Below are 14,741 nucleotides of genomic sequence, written 5' to 3'. Positions count from 1 at the left end.
ATTGCACATATAGCGTTTCTACGATATTACGAAGACATGTATACATCAAAGATACCTTGTTGATTATCAGTTTGTCGAGCTTTGCAGCATTATATACGGCTACGAGACGGGTCAATTTCGACCACATTTGGCAGGATGTTCATGGAAAACATGGCATGTTTCTTGGTCTCGTTTCTATTGTGTATATATGCTTTTGAATCTCATTCCAACGCCCAAATATGTATTTAGAGATCGAAGAGTTCCTTGAGGATACGCATGGTGTCCTCAGGTCCGGTGACGGAGTGGCCAGTTGTCCTAGAGTCGGTGTAAATCTCGTAGTCGTTGCCGCCCTCGAATGTCTTGTCGCCAAAGAAGTGAATGGTCTTGTAGGCGATACCGTCAGGCTTCTTGGCCTCGTTCTCAAGGTGCTGGAGGCAGTAAGTCTTATCCCACCCGGTGGGGAACACATCGAAGGAGATCTGGCCACCAATGGAGAAGCTTTTCGTGACAATGTCAGAAATCAGCGTGCCATGGCGGATTAGGGGTCATAACATACGTGAGGCCGAGGTGGCCGAATCGCTCCTTGAGAACAGCGACAAACTTCTCCCGGACCTTTGCGTCCTTGTCAAACGCCTCAAAGTCGTTTCGCTCCTGAGTGCTGGCGTTACGACCCACGGGGCTAATGTTGATCATTCCATTGCGGAATTCAATGAAGGTGCCGCGCTTGACGGGGATGTCGAGATCAGCAACGTAGTGGAGGACGAAGTTGGCAAGCTCCTTGTACTGCTCCTCGCCAATGAACTTGATGAAGGAGTTCGACTCGAGGGGTTCGCCGAGCTTGAAGGCAGTCAAGCCGTTCTCGGAGAAGCAGAAGTCGAAGAGGGCGGTGACGGGCTGTCCGGCGGGCTTGCCCAACTGCTCCTGTTGCTTGGCGAAGTCCGAGCCACCAACATATCCGATAGCACACTTTGAGCGAAGTTTCTGAAGGATGTCGAGGATCTCAGGCGAGGCGTCCTGTACGGGTGAGCGATTGGAAGGGATTCAGAGCAGGGTGTTTGAGCGTACCAGGCGCGCGGGTGTGAGTGTGCCGTCAACGTCGAAGAGGCAGATGGTGTCCTTGAGAGGACGCTCCTGGAGAGGAGTGTACGAGGGAGGGGATACGAGAGCCATTGCGAGTGCAGTTGTAGCTTGGAAAGGAGAGAACCGAGACTGTACGGTACAGGAACAAGGTGAGATACGGGAGCTCCTTGGTGTTGAGGAGGGGACTCGATACTACCTACCTAAACAAATGGATGGGAGAAGGTGGGGCAGGGATGGGATGGGGAGCTAGATTAGTGCCTACTAGGTACCACCTATACAGAGCATGTACGATGAATTTCAATGCGGGGCAGACTTGACGACGAACTACCTTAGTACCTTACCTTGGTACCTTACACCTCAGGTACCACAGATATTGGATCCAAGGTGCTGCTCTTGGTGATTCAAAAAGCTTGCTTGTAATATAGGTAGATCCTGGCAGAGTCGCTGAAATAACAACATGGGACCAACAGTCTGCAGACAAAATGAGGTGAATTGCTGTGGTTTCTCAAAAGTCTTCTAGAGTAACCCTTGGGCCAAGTTTACCGCTAAAGATCCAGGGGTTTGTCCACTGTTGGTTATGGATGCATTGGTATTGGAAACAACACTTTCTAATGACCATGATAACTAGATGATCAATGAGGGTTGCAACTTCTGAGAAGTAACAAAGATATAAGGAAGATTGGTTACCTCTTGTTTTGAAAGCTCTAGACTGAGAATTCGTTGCTCTCATCTTCCACTCCTTGTTACCCCTCCTGGCCCTCTAATGACCCCTCTAACACTACCTAGGTAGGTACCCCTAGGGGGGCAAGAAAACACCGGACCTTGATATGAGGTGACAAAATAAACTCAGCAAAAGATTTCCTAGATTTATGTCAAATTACCTAAGTCTTTTTGTCATTTAGGGTTAAGGTCCTGAGTTTTCTTTCCTCCCCTAGGTACCTTACCTGCCCCTCCACCAAAAGATCTTCACAGCCTCTACTAGCGCAAGGAAACTTTTTAGTGGGCCACCTGTTCCGCCCAGTCTCACCGCTAAATAGCTCGCAGCAACCAATGGGTCCCTCAGTCGAGGTGAGCTCGGTGAACGAGTGAACGAGGATTAAATTCGGGACGGATGAATGGTCATTACCTGATGGATATCCCTATATACACTTGTATCAGGCAGGATCTCTGGAAACAGCTCTCGTTCGTTGAAGAAGAAAAAAAAACGCAAAGTCGTGTTATTGCTTGGTCTAAACAGTCGCTCAAAGAATGTATGAATAAGACAAAAACGCCTTTGTAAACCCAGCCAAGTTCATGGCAGGCTATGCCATTTCACCCCAAGCTCCAGTGAGCTCAACGATCACGTTTACGATTGTGCTCACTGCCCAGAGAGTGATCAGTCCCCATCCAATCCTGCGACTCAAGATCCATTTGTTCATGGGCACAACAATAAGCAAACCCACAAGCGTGACAAGTAGTGTGATAGCTGAGATCATCAGCGTCCCACCGACTTGAATGCGGTAAGGCTTGTACTTGATGGGATGGCTGGGGTTCTTGCGATGCTTCTTGTTTGCCTTCTGGATTGTCATCATGGCACCGCCGATACCAATCCCCAGAAGGATGTTCAGCATAGGGCCACCGAAGCAAGCAGATCTAGATGTCATATTAGCCTCGGTGCTCCAAGGAAGCCCTACTGTACTTACAAAGCCATGACGGGATACCCGAGCCGTGCTACTGTAATATCAGCGACTAGATCCCCCACACTGTTGCCAGCAGCAAATATGGTGAGACCTAATAGCGCTTCCGAGATGTTCAAAATAACACCAACTGTCTTGAGGACCCCTACAACCTCGCCTGCGATGGTTGAGATCCAAGCAATACTAATAATGAATCCCATGAAGCAAAGCATGTAATGATAACGAGGGGGTCTGTCCTCTGACGTGAAAACGACTAAGACACCGAGAAGAATGAGAGATGCCAGGAGTGCGTATAGCACCATACGGATCAAAGCTTTATGAGGGTTCTCCCAGTCCTCCAAGGTATTGGCCCACAATACAAGGACAGCAAACTGGGGGCCAGTAAATAGTTGTAGCGCCACGAGCCATCGGTTCCAGCCTGTGCAGTCATTTTTGACACTGCTGGAGGAATGGAAATCTGAGGCTGGCTTCGCCACTATAGCTGGTGGACCCAGAGAGAACTGCGAGGCAGCCAGAGTATCTCCATCTGCAGCATGTGCTGTAGAAGGTGTTGTCGCAAGGCCCACGTGACCGTTGCCACGGCTTGTGATGGTGTGTCTACGATAGCGCTCCCATTCCGATTCCCTTTCTGGCTCAATCGCCGAGCGCTCGATCGATATGGGCGGAGCCATGTGCCCAACAACTTGGTGATCGTGATGGTAATGATCGGTGTGGTCATTGAGTACCTCGAGGATAGATGATTCGCCGTCTGTTGTTTCCGAGTCTACGACGGGTAAAGTCACCACCAGAAGAAAGATACTTGGGACAGAGATGGCACTGACAAACTTGTCCCATGCCGTCTTCTCTTTCCAGCCTTGCAATGTAGGGAACAAAGTTGCCCACAAGACATGGGGGGCTGGTAGTACGGCATAAGGCCACCATCTAACAGGACGTGACGGTGCATCGACTGTCAGTTGTAAGTCGGCAAAGGGTGTCTCACGACTTGCTGGACCCGGTGCAACGGTACTGGGTGACACTCCTCCTGGCGACACGAACTCAATTGGGTCATTCTGGTAATTGGGCGTAAGCAGTGCTGGCGAGTCACTGTACATAGGAAAAGGCGTGTTAGGTGAGGAGCGGTCGCTGTAACTGCTACGTCGGCTGGAAGGTATTTGCAAGCGAAGTTCGGGAGTCAGCAGCTGTCCTTTCTGGTCTTCCGGAGGCGCATCGTGGGTGGTCCCACTAGGACCGACGGGAGGCGCTGCCAAGTTTCCCCCTATAATGTAGGATGGGCTGGGGCTTGATGCCCTCGTTCCACTGGCTGCTGAGCCAGGAACGGACAACGTCGGCTCGGATCCGTTGCGGCGTGGAATGTGTAGGTCCGGGTGAGCAGGCACACCAACTGGGACGTCTCCAGAAGAGAGCGCTCTGTTCCTTATGGGTGCGCGCTCACCAGTGTCGGGGTCCAACTGACCATCAGACCGAGCCGATTCCGCGATTGTTGCGGTGGTCTGCCTGCGCCTGTGCACATGATAATCCGAATAGCTTCTTCCTGGGATCGTGGACAGCTGTAAATTGCCCTCGCGTTGTAGCTGCGCCAAAGCAGACCGAAATTCCAGTGCACCTACAAGACTAGGTCGGATGGGCGTCATTGTGTTTCGTCGAACCCCACGGCCTCGCAGAACTCGCATACTGCTGGCAACCTCGGCCGCAACCATGCGATCATGGTCTTCACTAGATGTGTCGCTTCCAGCTCGCTGAGGCGTACCATCAACCTCGATTCTGGGTCCGGCTTCAAGGAGCGAGATATCAGGCGGCGTAGCGTGCGCAGTGCCAGGGCCCGAGCCAGCATCATCTGGGTCGTCTCTATATGGCTCGCCGGCCAACTCGTCCCCAGAGTGACCTAGGGCTGCATACACGTGGCTGCGCGCTTCGCCTTCTCTGCGTTGTCTAGCTTTGCGTCTCGTAGAGTACCAGTGCCATGTTACAACAGTAACGACATACACTCCATAGTACCCTATCATCACCCAGCACTCCCATAAGTGCAAGTGGCCGTCAGCTAGGAAGATCATGGTGAAGACGACCGCAAGGATGAAGAAGCAAATATCGCGTGTGTATGATTTCCGATCGACACGGAACTCCCTCACCAATGCCATAGAACCAGCAACGACACCTGTGATAAAGCTTGCCGCGCCGATCAGCTCTCCGACGGCCATGCTGGCGCTATTAGAGCCCATGGCTGCAAAAGTGCTGAACACATCGGGAGACCCATTACCAAACGCGAGAAATGTGACGCCTGCCAGGCTCTCGCTCAGGCCAAGAACTGTCGCTATCGTGCTTAGGTTGACACTGAAGAAATCACTTGCAGCGATGCCGATGGTGGTGAAGAGGAGGCCCAGCCAAAGCACAAGGGCTGTGAATGCGACGGGTCTTGCATTGCCGAAAGAGCAATAATACAGTTCAATGTAGTGTACAAGCCCGGCATCATCATCGTTGCAGTATTTGCGCACAAAGGCGCATCTGTCCACAGCATTGTGGACTTGACTGCACTCGGGTGTTTCGACCGTAGAGGAACTGCGCTTGAAGAGCAGCTCGGGATCTGCCGCGCGATTCGAGACGGACTGCGCGAAGGTTGTATGCGACAAAAATGAATACGCAGTCATGACTGATAGAAGGAGGACCGTAGTATAGAAAGGGCGAGACTGCAAGCGGCTGCCTCTGGGGAAACGCTTGGGAGTCGCATTGGGGCGTTTGGTAGTCTCGTGGATGGGGCAAAGACGCCCACGGGGGGTGGTATTCGTCATGTTGGAGCTGGTATCGTCATGTCATGAAGTAGCTTCTCTGGATGCCATTATGATCCTGAAAGAGAAAGAAAAACAATGAACAAGAACGGGTCTTATGAAGCTTAAGAATATAGATTGAGATGCGATCCAGTGAGGGGAGTCGGAGAGATGCAGAGGAAATGTTTGGAGAACAAGAATTGGGTTCAGTGCTAGATAAGGTAAGGTTTAAAGGTTTAATAAAGTGTCCGCCATATCTTGACGTTACATGCTCCCAAGCCCGTGGCATGCCCCATTCCCACGTTAACTTAACCGAGGGGGGGGGAATCGTGGATCGGTGATCGAGAATCTTAATATCCCCCGTTATGCATCGACTTTCCCTTTTGAACCATCCAGAAATCCAGTTTCCAGCATTTTAGCGTCTCTTTGCGACGGGTTTGTTACAACCTAGTTTGGTGATGGTGACGAAGATGAAGGGAGGCCGCCAGTTGTTCAGAGATAGTACGGCATTGCTTGCCACAGTTAGTGTAAGAGTGAGGTGTGGCTAGGTACCTATCTTATTAGTTTCCAAGATTGGCAGGAACCATCAAGACACAGCTGATCCAGTCCAGAGCTCCCAGTGACAGACTGATCGCTAAATAATAACGATGACAGGAGTAGCTTGCTTGGTCGATACAGTATGCACACCGACTTCTCTGCCACTCGCACGTACAACATTGGGTTCCTTGGTTAAGCTTCTCATCTTCAACGTGCTTGCTTTAGGTTGCGCCACGTGCTTACTGGAAACTTGGTGATCAGATGGGATCCAGTAACTTAAGGTGGCATGGGCAGGGGTAGGTTACCATTGGGTTGTTTGGCCTGTTCCTGCCTTGACATCGTCTGTTGTCCGTGATGTTCCGTTTCAGACGGCGGAGAGTATCCGTAAGCACCTCCGTACCTCCGTCTCTGCCTACCTCGGTGGGCTGTGGCTAACATCTCCAGCCACAGTTGAGGCCTAAGGCTAAACAATAACACAGTATTGAAGTTACCCCACACACCGCCCGCCCCCTCGTGCTAGTTACCTCCATAGCAGTTGGCATTTATTTTGTTTACTTTGGCCAGGGAGGGTCCCGCAACACGACGACGACAACGCGATAGGCCTCGTCCAAACACGCCCTTTTTATCCCCCCAAAACCCACACAAACAAATTGAAAATGCCTCGAGTTGCTCAAGTCCCCCGGACGGGGAGTTCCAGGAACAACGCAGGCTCTAGTACGGCCTCACCATTCATAACGCAGTCACCTGTCAAGTCAGTCATCGATTCCCCAGCAACACCTGCGGTGTGCTAATGCAACTATCCAGAATCCCCCTCAACGATGATGTGTCAGAAAAGGGGCAGCGCATGAGCTCCAGGAGAGCTCTCCACGAAAGACAATTTAACGAGATTAAGAAGGCCGCAACTCCTCGCAAGGTTGGTCTTCGCCTTGACGACATGGAGAACGGTGATCCCCAAACTCCCCGCGGCGGCCGCGCCAGCAATATCGAAGATGACGAGGGCTTCGTGGTCGGAGGCTCTGCGGTCACGCCTATGAAGCGTGTACCGCTTCTCGCCAATTTCGAAGAATGGATGAAGATGGCCACCGACAACAAAATCAATGCGACAAATTCATGGAACTTCGCTCTCATAGACTACTTTCACGATATGTCACTCCTCAAGGAAGGCGACGGTGTGAACTTCCAAAAGGCTAGCTGTACCTTGGACGGTTGTGTCAAGATCTACACCAACCGTGTGGACAGCGTCGCAACGGAAACAGGGAAGCTATTGAGTGGTCTTGCCGATAGCAACAACGCCAAGAAGAAAGACAAAGATGGCGAGGATGCCGACGAAAGCGACGAAGAAGAGCTCGACGAGGATGGCAACGTAAAAAAGAAGCCCAAGAAGAAGGTATAGCAAATATCCGGACACTCCCAAAAGGTTCAAACTAACATTTACTAGACACAACGATCATCTGAAGCAACACTTGCCCCCTCCTTCAATTCACTGCAGCTCAAAAAATTTGAGCTGGAATTCGCAGTCGATCCCTTGTTCAAAAAAGCATCTGCCGATTTTGATGAGGGTGGCGCCAAGGGCCTTCTTCTAAACCATCTTATGATCGATTCACAAGGACGCATCGTCTTTGACAGTAGCGACGATACTGGTGATGCCACCACCCTCGGGAAGACGAAGTCCGACGATGAAGAGGGTGGCGGAGAAGACGAGGCCGAGAACGACCCGGAAGAAGAGGAGCTGGAAGATGAGGAAGAGGCCGATGACGTCGAAATTGATGTTGGAGTCCTTGGTGCCAAGTTCATCCCCGACTTGCACCGACTCGATGAGCTTGATGTTTGTCCTTCTCTAAAGACGTTTGATCTTGGCGATCCTTCGGGATCCATGGATATTCCATTCCTGAAGGCACCCGAAGATTGGAGACAGGACCAGGACAAGGATAAGACCCCAGGAGCGCTTGGCGACTTTTCCGGTCTCGTAATCGATGGTGACGAAGCAGCAGGCTTCGACGATGATGACCTCGCCCTGGGAGCCTTCGATGCTGCCGATAATGTCGCTTTCGGCGAGGGCGGCGAGGCTTGGGCTAGAGAAGCCGCCCTGGAGCCACAGATGCGAGTGTACGACGCTGGCCTCGGTGAAGAGGGTGGTGACGGGGATGAGATCGACGGCAACGGTGAATACGTTGTTTCAATGACGAGCGCGCAGAAGGCGGACAAGATGCACGAGGACATCCTCGGATTTTTCGACCAGGCATTGCAGAAGAATTGGGCGAGCGCGGAGCACTGGAGGATCAGGAAAATCAAGGATGTGAATAAGCCCGCAACGGAGACAAAGAAACGCAAAGAGAAAGAGCCCTTTGAGATCGATTTTGCCGCACCGCTAGATTCACACACTTCGGATATTATTCATACACAAGCCACCAACAATTCAGCCATCAGCATGCCCAAGAAGGATTGGAAGTCCAAGTCACGCAATCTTCTCCCCGACGACAAGCACTTTAACTCCAAGTCTCTGCTGAGCCTATTCCTCAAGCCAAAGGCACGGATGAGCAAACGGCGCACCGGCTTCAGCTCTCGCGGTGGGGGTGGCTTTGGTAATATCGGTGCAGATAATCAACCTGATGGTGAAATGGACGAAGCATTCTGGGCCAACCAAAAGGCCCCGCAACATACAGACGAGACAGTGTTGCCTGAAGGCGACTATGATGCCAACTTCTTCCAGGACGATGTTATGCCATTCCCCGGCGGCGGTGACTTGGACGACGATGATGATCTAGAATTTGCGGACGCAAGAGAGCACTTCTCCCCAGGGCTTGACGGGCAGGCTGGACTCACTGATGGCGGAGGGCTCACGGCTCTACTTAATGGGGAGACAGTAACCAATACTGGAGCATTCGGAACAACACTGGTTACTCAAACGAGGCGTGTACGTCCCGAGTATGTGCAATATGCTAGGGTAGCCAAGAAGGTGGATGTGCGAAGGTTGAAGGAAGAGTTGTGGAAGGGTATGGATGTTGACATTCTTCAAGTAAGTTATTATGCACAGTCAAAAACGAAGACGTGGCATTATGCTGATACATCTCACTACAGAACCAACCTAAGCCCCAAGCAGTGGATGTCAGCGAACCTAAGCAAGAAGAGACGCTCAAGTTCACAGAGATCATGAACAATCTGCAGACCGTATATCCCAAGCCGGTGATGGATGATATTTCAACCTCATTCTGCTTTATCTGCCTCTTGCACTTGGCCAATGAGAAGGGTCTTGTGATTGAAAACACACCTGGTCTGTCGGAACTTGAGATCCGCAGGGATTGGTCAGCGGAGATTGTCGAGGGTGAATAGCGGGAGCGGTTTTGAACTATGTAACCACTTGTCTTGAGTATGCTTTGAGGTGGTCATGTACTTGTTTATTTGACGAGTCATGCATGATATGCTCGCAGAATCGTTCAAGAGACACCTAGCAATGCATGGTATTGTATGGTATGGCATAACATGATATCCTGGCGTTGGGGGGGGGGGAGTCAACAGTAACAACATCTAGAGTACTTGTTTTGAATGAAGGACACGAAGGAATGATTAACTGATCATGCTCATGAGCTTTACTTTATACCATGTGGATGCCGACCGGAAGATGAGGCGACGGTTCTTTAATTTGCAGCCTCTTTTCATTACCAATATGAAGAAGGCAAGTTTGAATTCTTGAGTGATTGGGCTTTTGTGGTCTCTTGGATCGTATCCAAGTTTTCTCAATGATAATACTTGGTGGATGGCAACCTGACCTGACCTGACATCCATATCCCAAAATCGGGGCTGCTGGAATATGAATGGCAGAAGATTCGTTATTATATCATCCAATCCAATACGCGAGTATCTGCAACATCACACTCATCTCGTAGCTGACTTTTCCAGTTTCCATGGCTCAAGGGAGTTGATTAGCCACACAAGCTATGTCACCTGGCTAAGTAAGTACTGAAGATTGCAGAGAGATGGCATTGCTAACCAACTCATATAGCGACCCTAGTGCCTAGAGCAAATAATTTTCAGCTCATGTGTTCAAGATCAGGTCCTGATTACCTTATCTTTGTACGGGTAAAACAGACAGACTCCTGCTCAAGATCCGTATGATTTTACGTTACCTTCATTGGGTACCTAGATGCCTAGGGACTTAGGTACCTATTTACCTTAAGTACCGAAGGTAAGGTACCTACAGGGGAGAAGTCAAAACACGAGACTGGATTTGGTGGTAGATCGGTGGATTTTGGTGTAAGCCAGTCTCATGTATTATTTCCCTCCAAGGGGTACCTACCTCCTCCTAGGAACCTGGAACCCTCGAGCTGGGTACGTACCTTAAATCCTAGTCTCAGACCCACTCATGGGCTTTTGTGGCTGCGCCATGACGTTGAAACTGGTTACGAACTGGACCCTTATGACGATGTTGATAAATTGTGGGGGGGCCAAAGCAACCCAGAGGAGAGAACAAGAACAAAGCAATTTTGCTGAGGTAGATACTTAAGTCTGAGTAAGGAAGGACCCTTGAGATCGCCTCGTTCTTTCCATTTCATTCATCATTCTCCTTTTTCCCCTCCCATCTTTGGCCTATCTAATCAGTCACCTACTCATCTAAGTACCTAAATATTGCTTCGATTTACTACTACACATGTAGATAGCAGCCATCCAGCCACATCTCCTATATGTCTGTAGTATAAGTACCTATACAATACACACCAATCGACAACCTCCCTTAGGTGTCTTCCGAATACCAAGATCCCGGGACTGCCCCTCTCTCGCCGCAATGATCTGGTGGTGGACTCACACCTGCAAAACCCCTTGGATCAGAACACCAATGTGGTCTCCCGATGCCGACATGCGCTACTCACTCATATGTATATAACATGTCACGACCTGGCATTGGTTCTGCCCAACGTTTCCATACTAACTAACATAACTCCTGGTCATTTTCTTGTTGTAATACCTAATTCATTGCGCACTAAAAAACCACAGAGCACATGCCCACGAAAGATCCGTTACGGACACGGATAACCTTTCAACTATACACCAGTCAAATTCCTCATGACTTTCCGAATGCTATTTTTGGATCCTTCCAACCCTCTTTTCCACCCAAAGTTCAAGCACCTAACGCCAGAATCCGCGACTGCGCGACCCGATATCACCACAGCAGCCATTATAGGTACTCATTCATGTGTACCACCATCCACCTAAAGACCGAATCATGAAATGGAAAAGACTTGACATCATCATGCGTGGGTATCGGATAAGATAAGAAACAAAAGGGGTCCCTGGGGGGTGAGTAAGCTGCACCTCGACACATTTGGATACAAGCGTTTTGGCGTCGAATACAGCATCAGTATGCTACGAGCATATTGTCATCGTCACCGCCCTTCATCGTCGTTCGTCTCGTTCGTGCTTTTCGACAAGCTCACCAGCTCTTAGTAAGACGCTCATGCCATCGAGGCGAGTCTTGAAGGAACGATCCTCGATCGGGGCGATCACATCAGGTGCCGGCGTCATTGGCACATCGTTGTTTATCATATATTCGTCGTTCCTGGCTGGAGGGCCAGTGGGTGGCAATGGCTGAGACCCTTGAAAGCCGAGTTAGCTTGGACTTCTTAACGAAGCCTCCATAGATTCAAGTACCATATCCCCTGGGCACAACGCCGTGGCCAAAATATGGCCTTACGAGTGGCACAGGATCTGTCGGGCTCGGGGTCGTCGTACCAGTACCCAATCCGGAAACAGGAGAACCCCGTTCGAACATGGACGCGTTGGCAGCCACAACTGGTGTCGGCAGCGTCTGATGGTGGGAAAGGAGAGCGTGGATCGGGAGCGGTCCTTCGCCGGGAGTCCTTGCAAAGCCCCCTGCTGGACTCACTGAACCAACACTGCTGCTGGAAGACGGTTCGTGCCGGAGGAGAGGGGGCTTGGGTGGTGCCGATGGAAGCACGTTGGGAACTTCGGGTACCGACCTGGGGTAGTTTGCGGCAACAAAGCCACTCGAATAAGGGTTACCTTCTGAGCCGGATGGAATTGGCATCCCCTTCCTTCCATCTTCGAGCATGTTGGACAACGAGGGCAGATGTTGATGTGAGACTTCTACCCCCCGACCTCCTTCTCGCCAGGACTGCTGGCGCTTGGGGGCTTGGTAATGGGTTTCCCGTGGACTTCCAGCATCGAAGAGGGCGGCCTGGGGTGATGACATAGTCTCGTCGTTCGAGTTTGCCTGGGATAACAAAGTTGGCGTAGTCGACGAATGTTGTGATTCAGCTATCGACGCAATCGAATTTAACCTTTCTCGCCGACAAGGTGGTGGCTCACTACCTTGCAACCTCTCACTACCACTGCCGCTCGAAGTGTTGCCTCCCGGTGTCATCGTGCTGCTGCTGCTGCTGCTGTGTCGCAATCGAACGGGATCCAGTTTTGTCCTCTTAGAGACATCGGCTAGCCAACGGCGAGGTGTCAGTTTTACTGTCATGTCAACGTGTGATGGATTTGATGCCATCTGGCTACAAACCTTGATTACGTTTGGCCTGTTTCTCCTTGAACTCGTGGAGATACTGCATATACTTCCGATAGTCGGCCGTTTTCTTATATTCCATCAAGTCACGGTGGTACTTCTCCTTGTCGGCATTTGCTTGGCTTTCATATGCCTCCTTTTCGCTGGCATTCAGGTTTTGCCAATTCTCTCCAACGAGTTTCGCAATTTCTGTGAACGTGAGATTTTGGCTTTTTAAGTCTTCCCTCATTTCTTTGCATCGTTTGTCAGTAAATCTTCACGATCACTGAACGAGTGTGTCGGGGCAGAACTCACTGTTGGAAAACAATACATATGCTGACGGAGGTCTCTCAGGGGCATTATCGTCAGGCTGGTACCTTGTTAGTCATCAAGTCGCCTACTTGAGAAACCCAAAGATTTCAACTCACCTTAGGGTGACGCCGATACTTCCGTTTGGCAACACCTTGTCCTTCAGGCGGTAGTTCCGTCCGAGTAGGCTCAGCTTGCACACTATCCGATTTTACATCCTCGCTGGTTTGTCTGACAGTAGTCACTAATGACACCGATGGGGAGATGCCTCGGGCATTAGCTATCCTTCTCTGGAGCTTCTAAAAAATTGCATCAGCGGCTGCCTGAGTAGGCGGTGACAGGAACCATACCCTCCGGTGGCCTAGTTTGACACCCAATGCATCTCTGAAGAAGGCTGTTAGTGGAAATGCTGCAGTCGGTCCACTCAGAAAGAAACATACAGATCTGACTCCTGAATGTCAAGAATGATATCCCACTCATCGAAACCTTGCTCAACGAATGCATCAAGATATTGGGACAATCCCAACTCGGCAAGAATTGACTCAAGATCGGGAGACATACAGCCCAGCTGGAAAGTTCCGGGGAACCTCCCTCCAAAAACAAACGGTTTTTTTAGATTAATTGGTGCCAGTGTGGCGGCTCAACTTCGTCCCAGGTACAACTGGCTAGGATGCTGCACAATTTGATGAGAAACAAGCAAAGGTATCAGGTGATCAAGCCAGTTTGATGCGTCAAGGGTGCGTCCAGTGTACGTCTGGTGTTATGTTCGGGATCGTCTTTTATACAAATACGTTAACCACTGCTATGTGAGGCCTTTGATGGTCTTTCTTGTTGGTTGGCAGTGTTGATGGATGGATACAACTGAGAATGGGTGGGTTCTGAAACGCGGGGTTTGGCACTGAGCTATGATGAACTGATGATGTCGGTTCAAGCTGGGTGGCTCAACAAGGAGCTATTGTGAGACTGATGTTAGGCAAGAATCTGGGTAACAAGACGTCATGCTATATTCGAAAGGTTTCTGAATACGCGGAACACGCTTTGGGTCTTCAGTCTGTACTGATCGATCGAGTGTGATGAGTGAGGAGGTTTGGATGTGCAACGGAGATCTTGGGCAACACAGGAGTGATAAACTCAGGGATCGAGAGGAATAACGTCTGATGATTGGGTTGGTGACATAAAGTCCTTGGTGAACATACAGAGGGTAAGGGGAGGGGTGTGGGAGAATGACGAAAGAAATAGGCGGCACGTACAGGCAAAATGTAATAGTATTGGGCCGGAGAATTGGTGAGAAGCGGACCTTGAACAAGAAAAGAGTTGGGACATATGGTGAAGGGCTGTTATTCTTCGCCAATTGACAAGCCACGGCAGTGAGCAGAAAGAGTTTTCTGAGGCTGAGGCAGAAGCTGGAAAGTCAAAGGAAAGGGAAACAACCAGTGGGCCAGCAAGTAGGCTGGATAGATGAGGATGAGTTCGAGAGGGAGTGAAGTGCAGTTACGAGCACCCCCAGAGACAACAAGCAGAATCGGATATCTCGATTGCAAAGAGCAAAGAGCAAGTGCTGTGCTGTGCTGTGGTGGATTGAGGAAAGGGTATTGTGTCCAACCGCGATGAGGGAAGAATGAGAGCTCACGGTCTGTCAGCGGCGCAAGACCTCGTCTGGGATAGATGTCGGGATAGTGACGAGACGTGGATTGGCAGGTGATCTTCGGACTGAAACTTATGAGGCGACTGTAAGGTGACAGATCCAAGGGGGCAGGCCCCGGGTTAGGTTTGGCTGCAGGTCGCTTGAGGATCAAATGTTCTGGACCTAGGCTCTTGTTGGCGGGTGCGCGAGCGTGAGAGTCAAAAGACAGGCAAGGTAAGGCAGGACGAATATAAGAATTAGACTGTAGGGACGGGACT

The 14,741-nt window shown here is 50.4% G+C and overlaps 4 protein-coding genes across 4 annotated transcripts; 1 reads left to right on the top strand and 3 right to left on the bottom strand.

The window, feature by feature from the left end:
- Window positions 1-224: 224 nt before the first annotated feature.
- On the bottom strand, window positions 225-1,149 carry FPRO_04490 (putative phosphomannomutase; the record flags this gene model as incomplete). The annotated part of the gene is made up of 3 exons (XM_031230006.1): window positions 225-477; window positions 536-993; window positions 1,045-1,149. 3 exons carry the CDS (start codon window positions 1,147-1,149, stop codon window positions 225-227), a joined length of 816 nt encoding a protein of 271 aa, XP_031080186.1.
- A 1,211-nt stretch (window positions 1,150-2,360) lies between these two features.
- Window positions 2,361-5,518, bottom strand: FPRO_04489 (related to sodium-calcium exchangers; the record flags this gene model as incomplete). Its single annotated transcript, XM_031230004.1, has 2 exons — window positions 2,361-2,691; window positions 2,742-5,518. The coding sequence occupies 2 exons, from the start codon at window positions 5,516-5,518 to the stop codon at window positions 2,361-2,363; spliced, it is 3,108 nt and encodes a 1,035-aa protein (XP_031080185.1).
- Window positions 5,519-6,687: 1,169 nt separating this feature from the next.
- On the top strand, window positions 6,688-9,361 carry FPRO_04488 (uncharacterized protein; the record flags this gene model as incomplete). Its single annotated transcript, XM_031230003.1, has 4 exons — window positions 6,688-6,782; window positions 6,836-7,418; window positions 7,470-9,047; window positions 9,110-9,361. 4 exons carry the CDS (start codon window positions 6,688-6,690, stop codon window positions 9,359-9,361), a joined length of 2,508 nt encoding a protein of 835 aa, XP_031080184.1.
- Window positions 9,362-11,419: 2,058 nt separating this feature from the next.
- FPRO_04487 (uncharacterized protein) lies at window positions 11,420-13,398 on the bottom strand (the record flags this gene model as incomplete). The annotated part of the gene is made up of 7 exons (XM_031230002.1): window positions 11,420-11,619; window positions 11,675-12,475; window positions 12,549-12,782; window positions 12,846-12,900; window positions 12,959-13,138; window positions 13,190-13,223; window positions 13,280-13,398. The coding sequence occupies 7 exons, from the start codon at window positions 13,396-13,398 to the stop codon at window positions 11,420-11,422; spliced, it is 1,623 nt and encodes a 540-aa protein (XP_031080183.1).
- Window positions 13,399-14,741: the final 1,343 nt, after the last annotated feature.

The sequence above is a fragment of the Fusarium proliferatum genome, assembly GCF_900067095.1.
Source record: "Fusarium proliferatum ET1 genome assembly, contig: FPRO_scaffold004, whole genome shotgun sequence".
Taxonomy (NCBI): domain Eukaryota; kingdom Fungi; phylum Ascomycota; class Sordariomycetes; order Hypocreales; family Nectriaceae; genus Fusarium; species Fusarium proliferatum.
The sequence above is the reverse complement of the archived record's forward strand: the minus strand, read 5'-3'. Positions and strand labels throughout refer to the sequence as shown.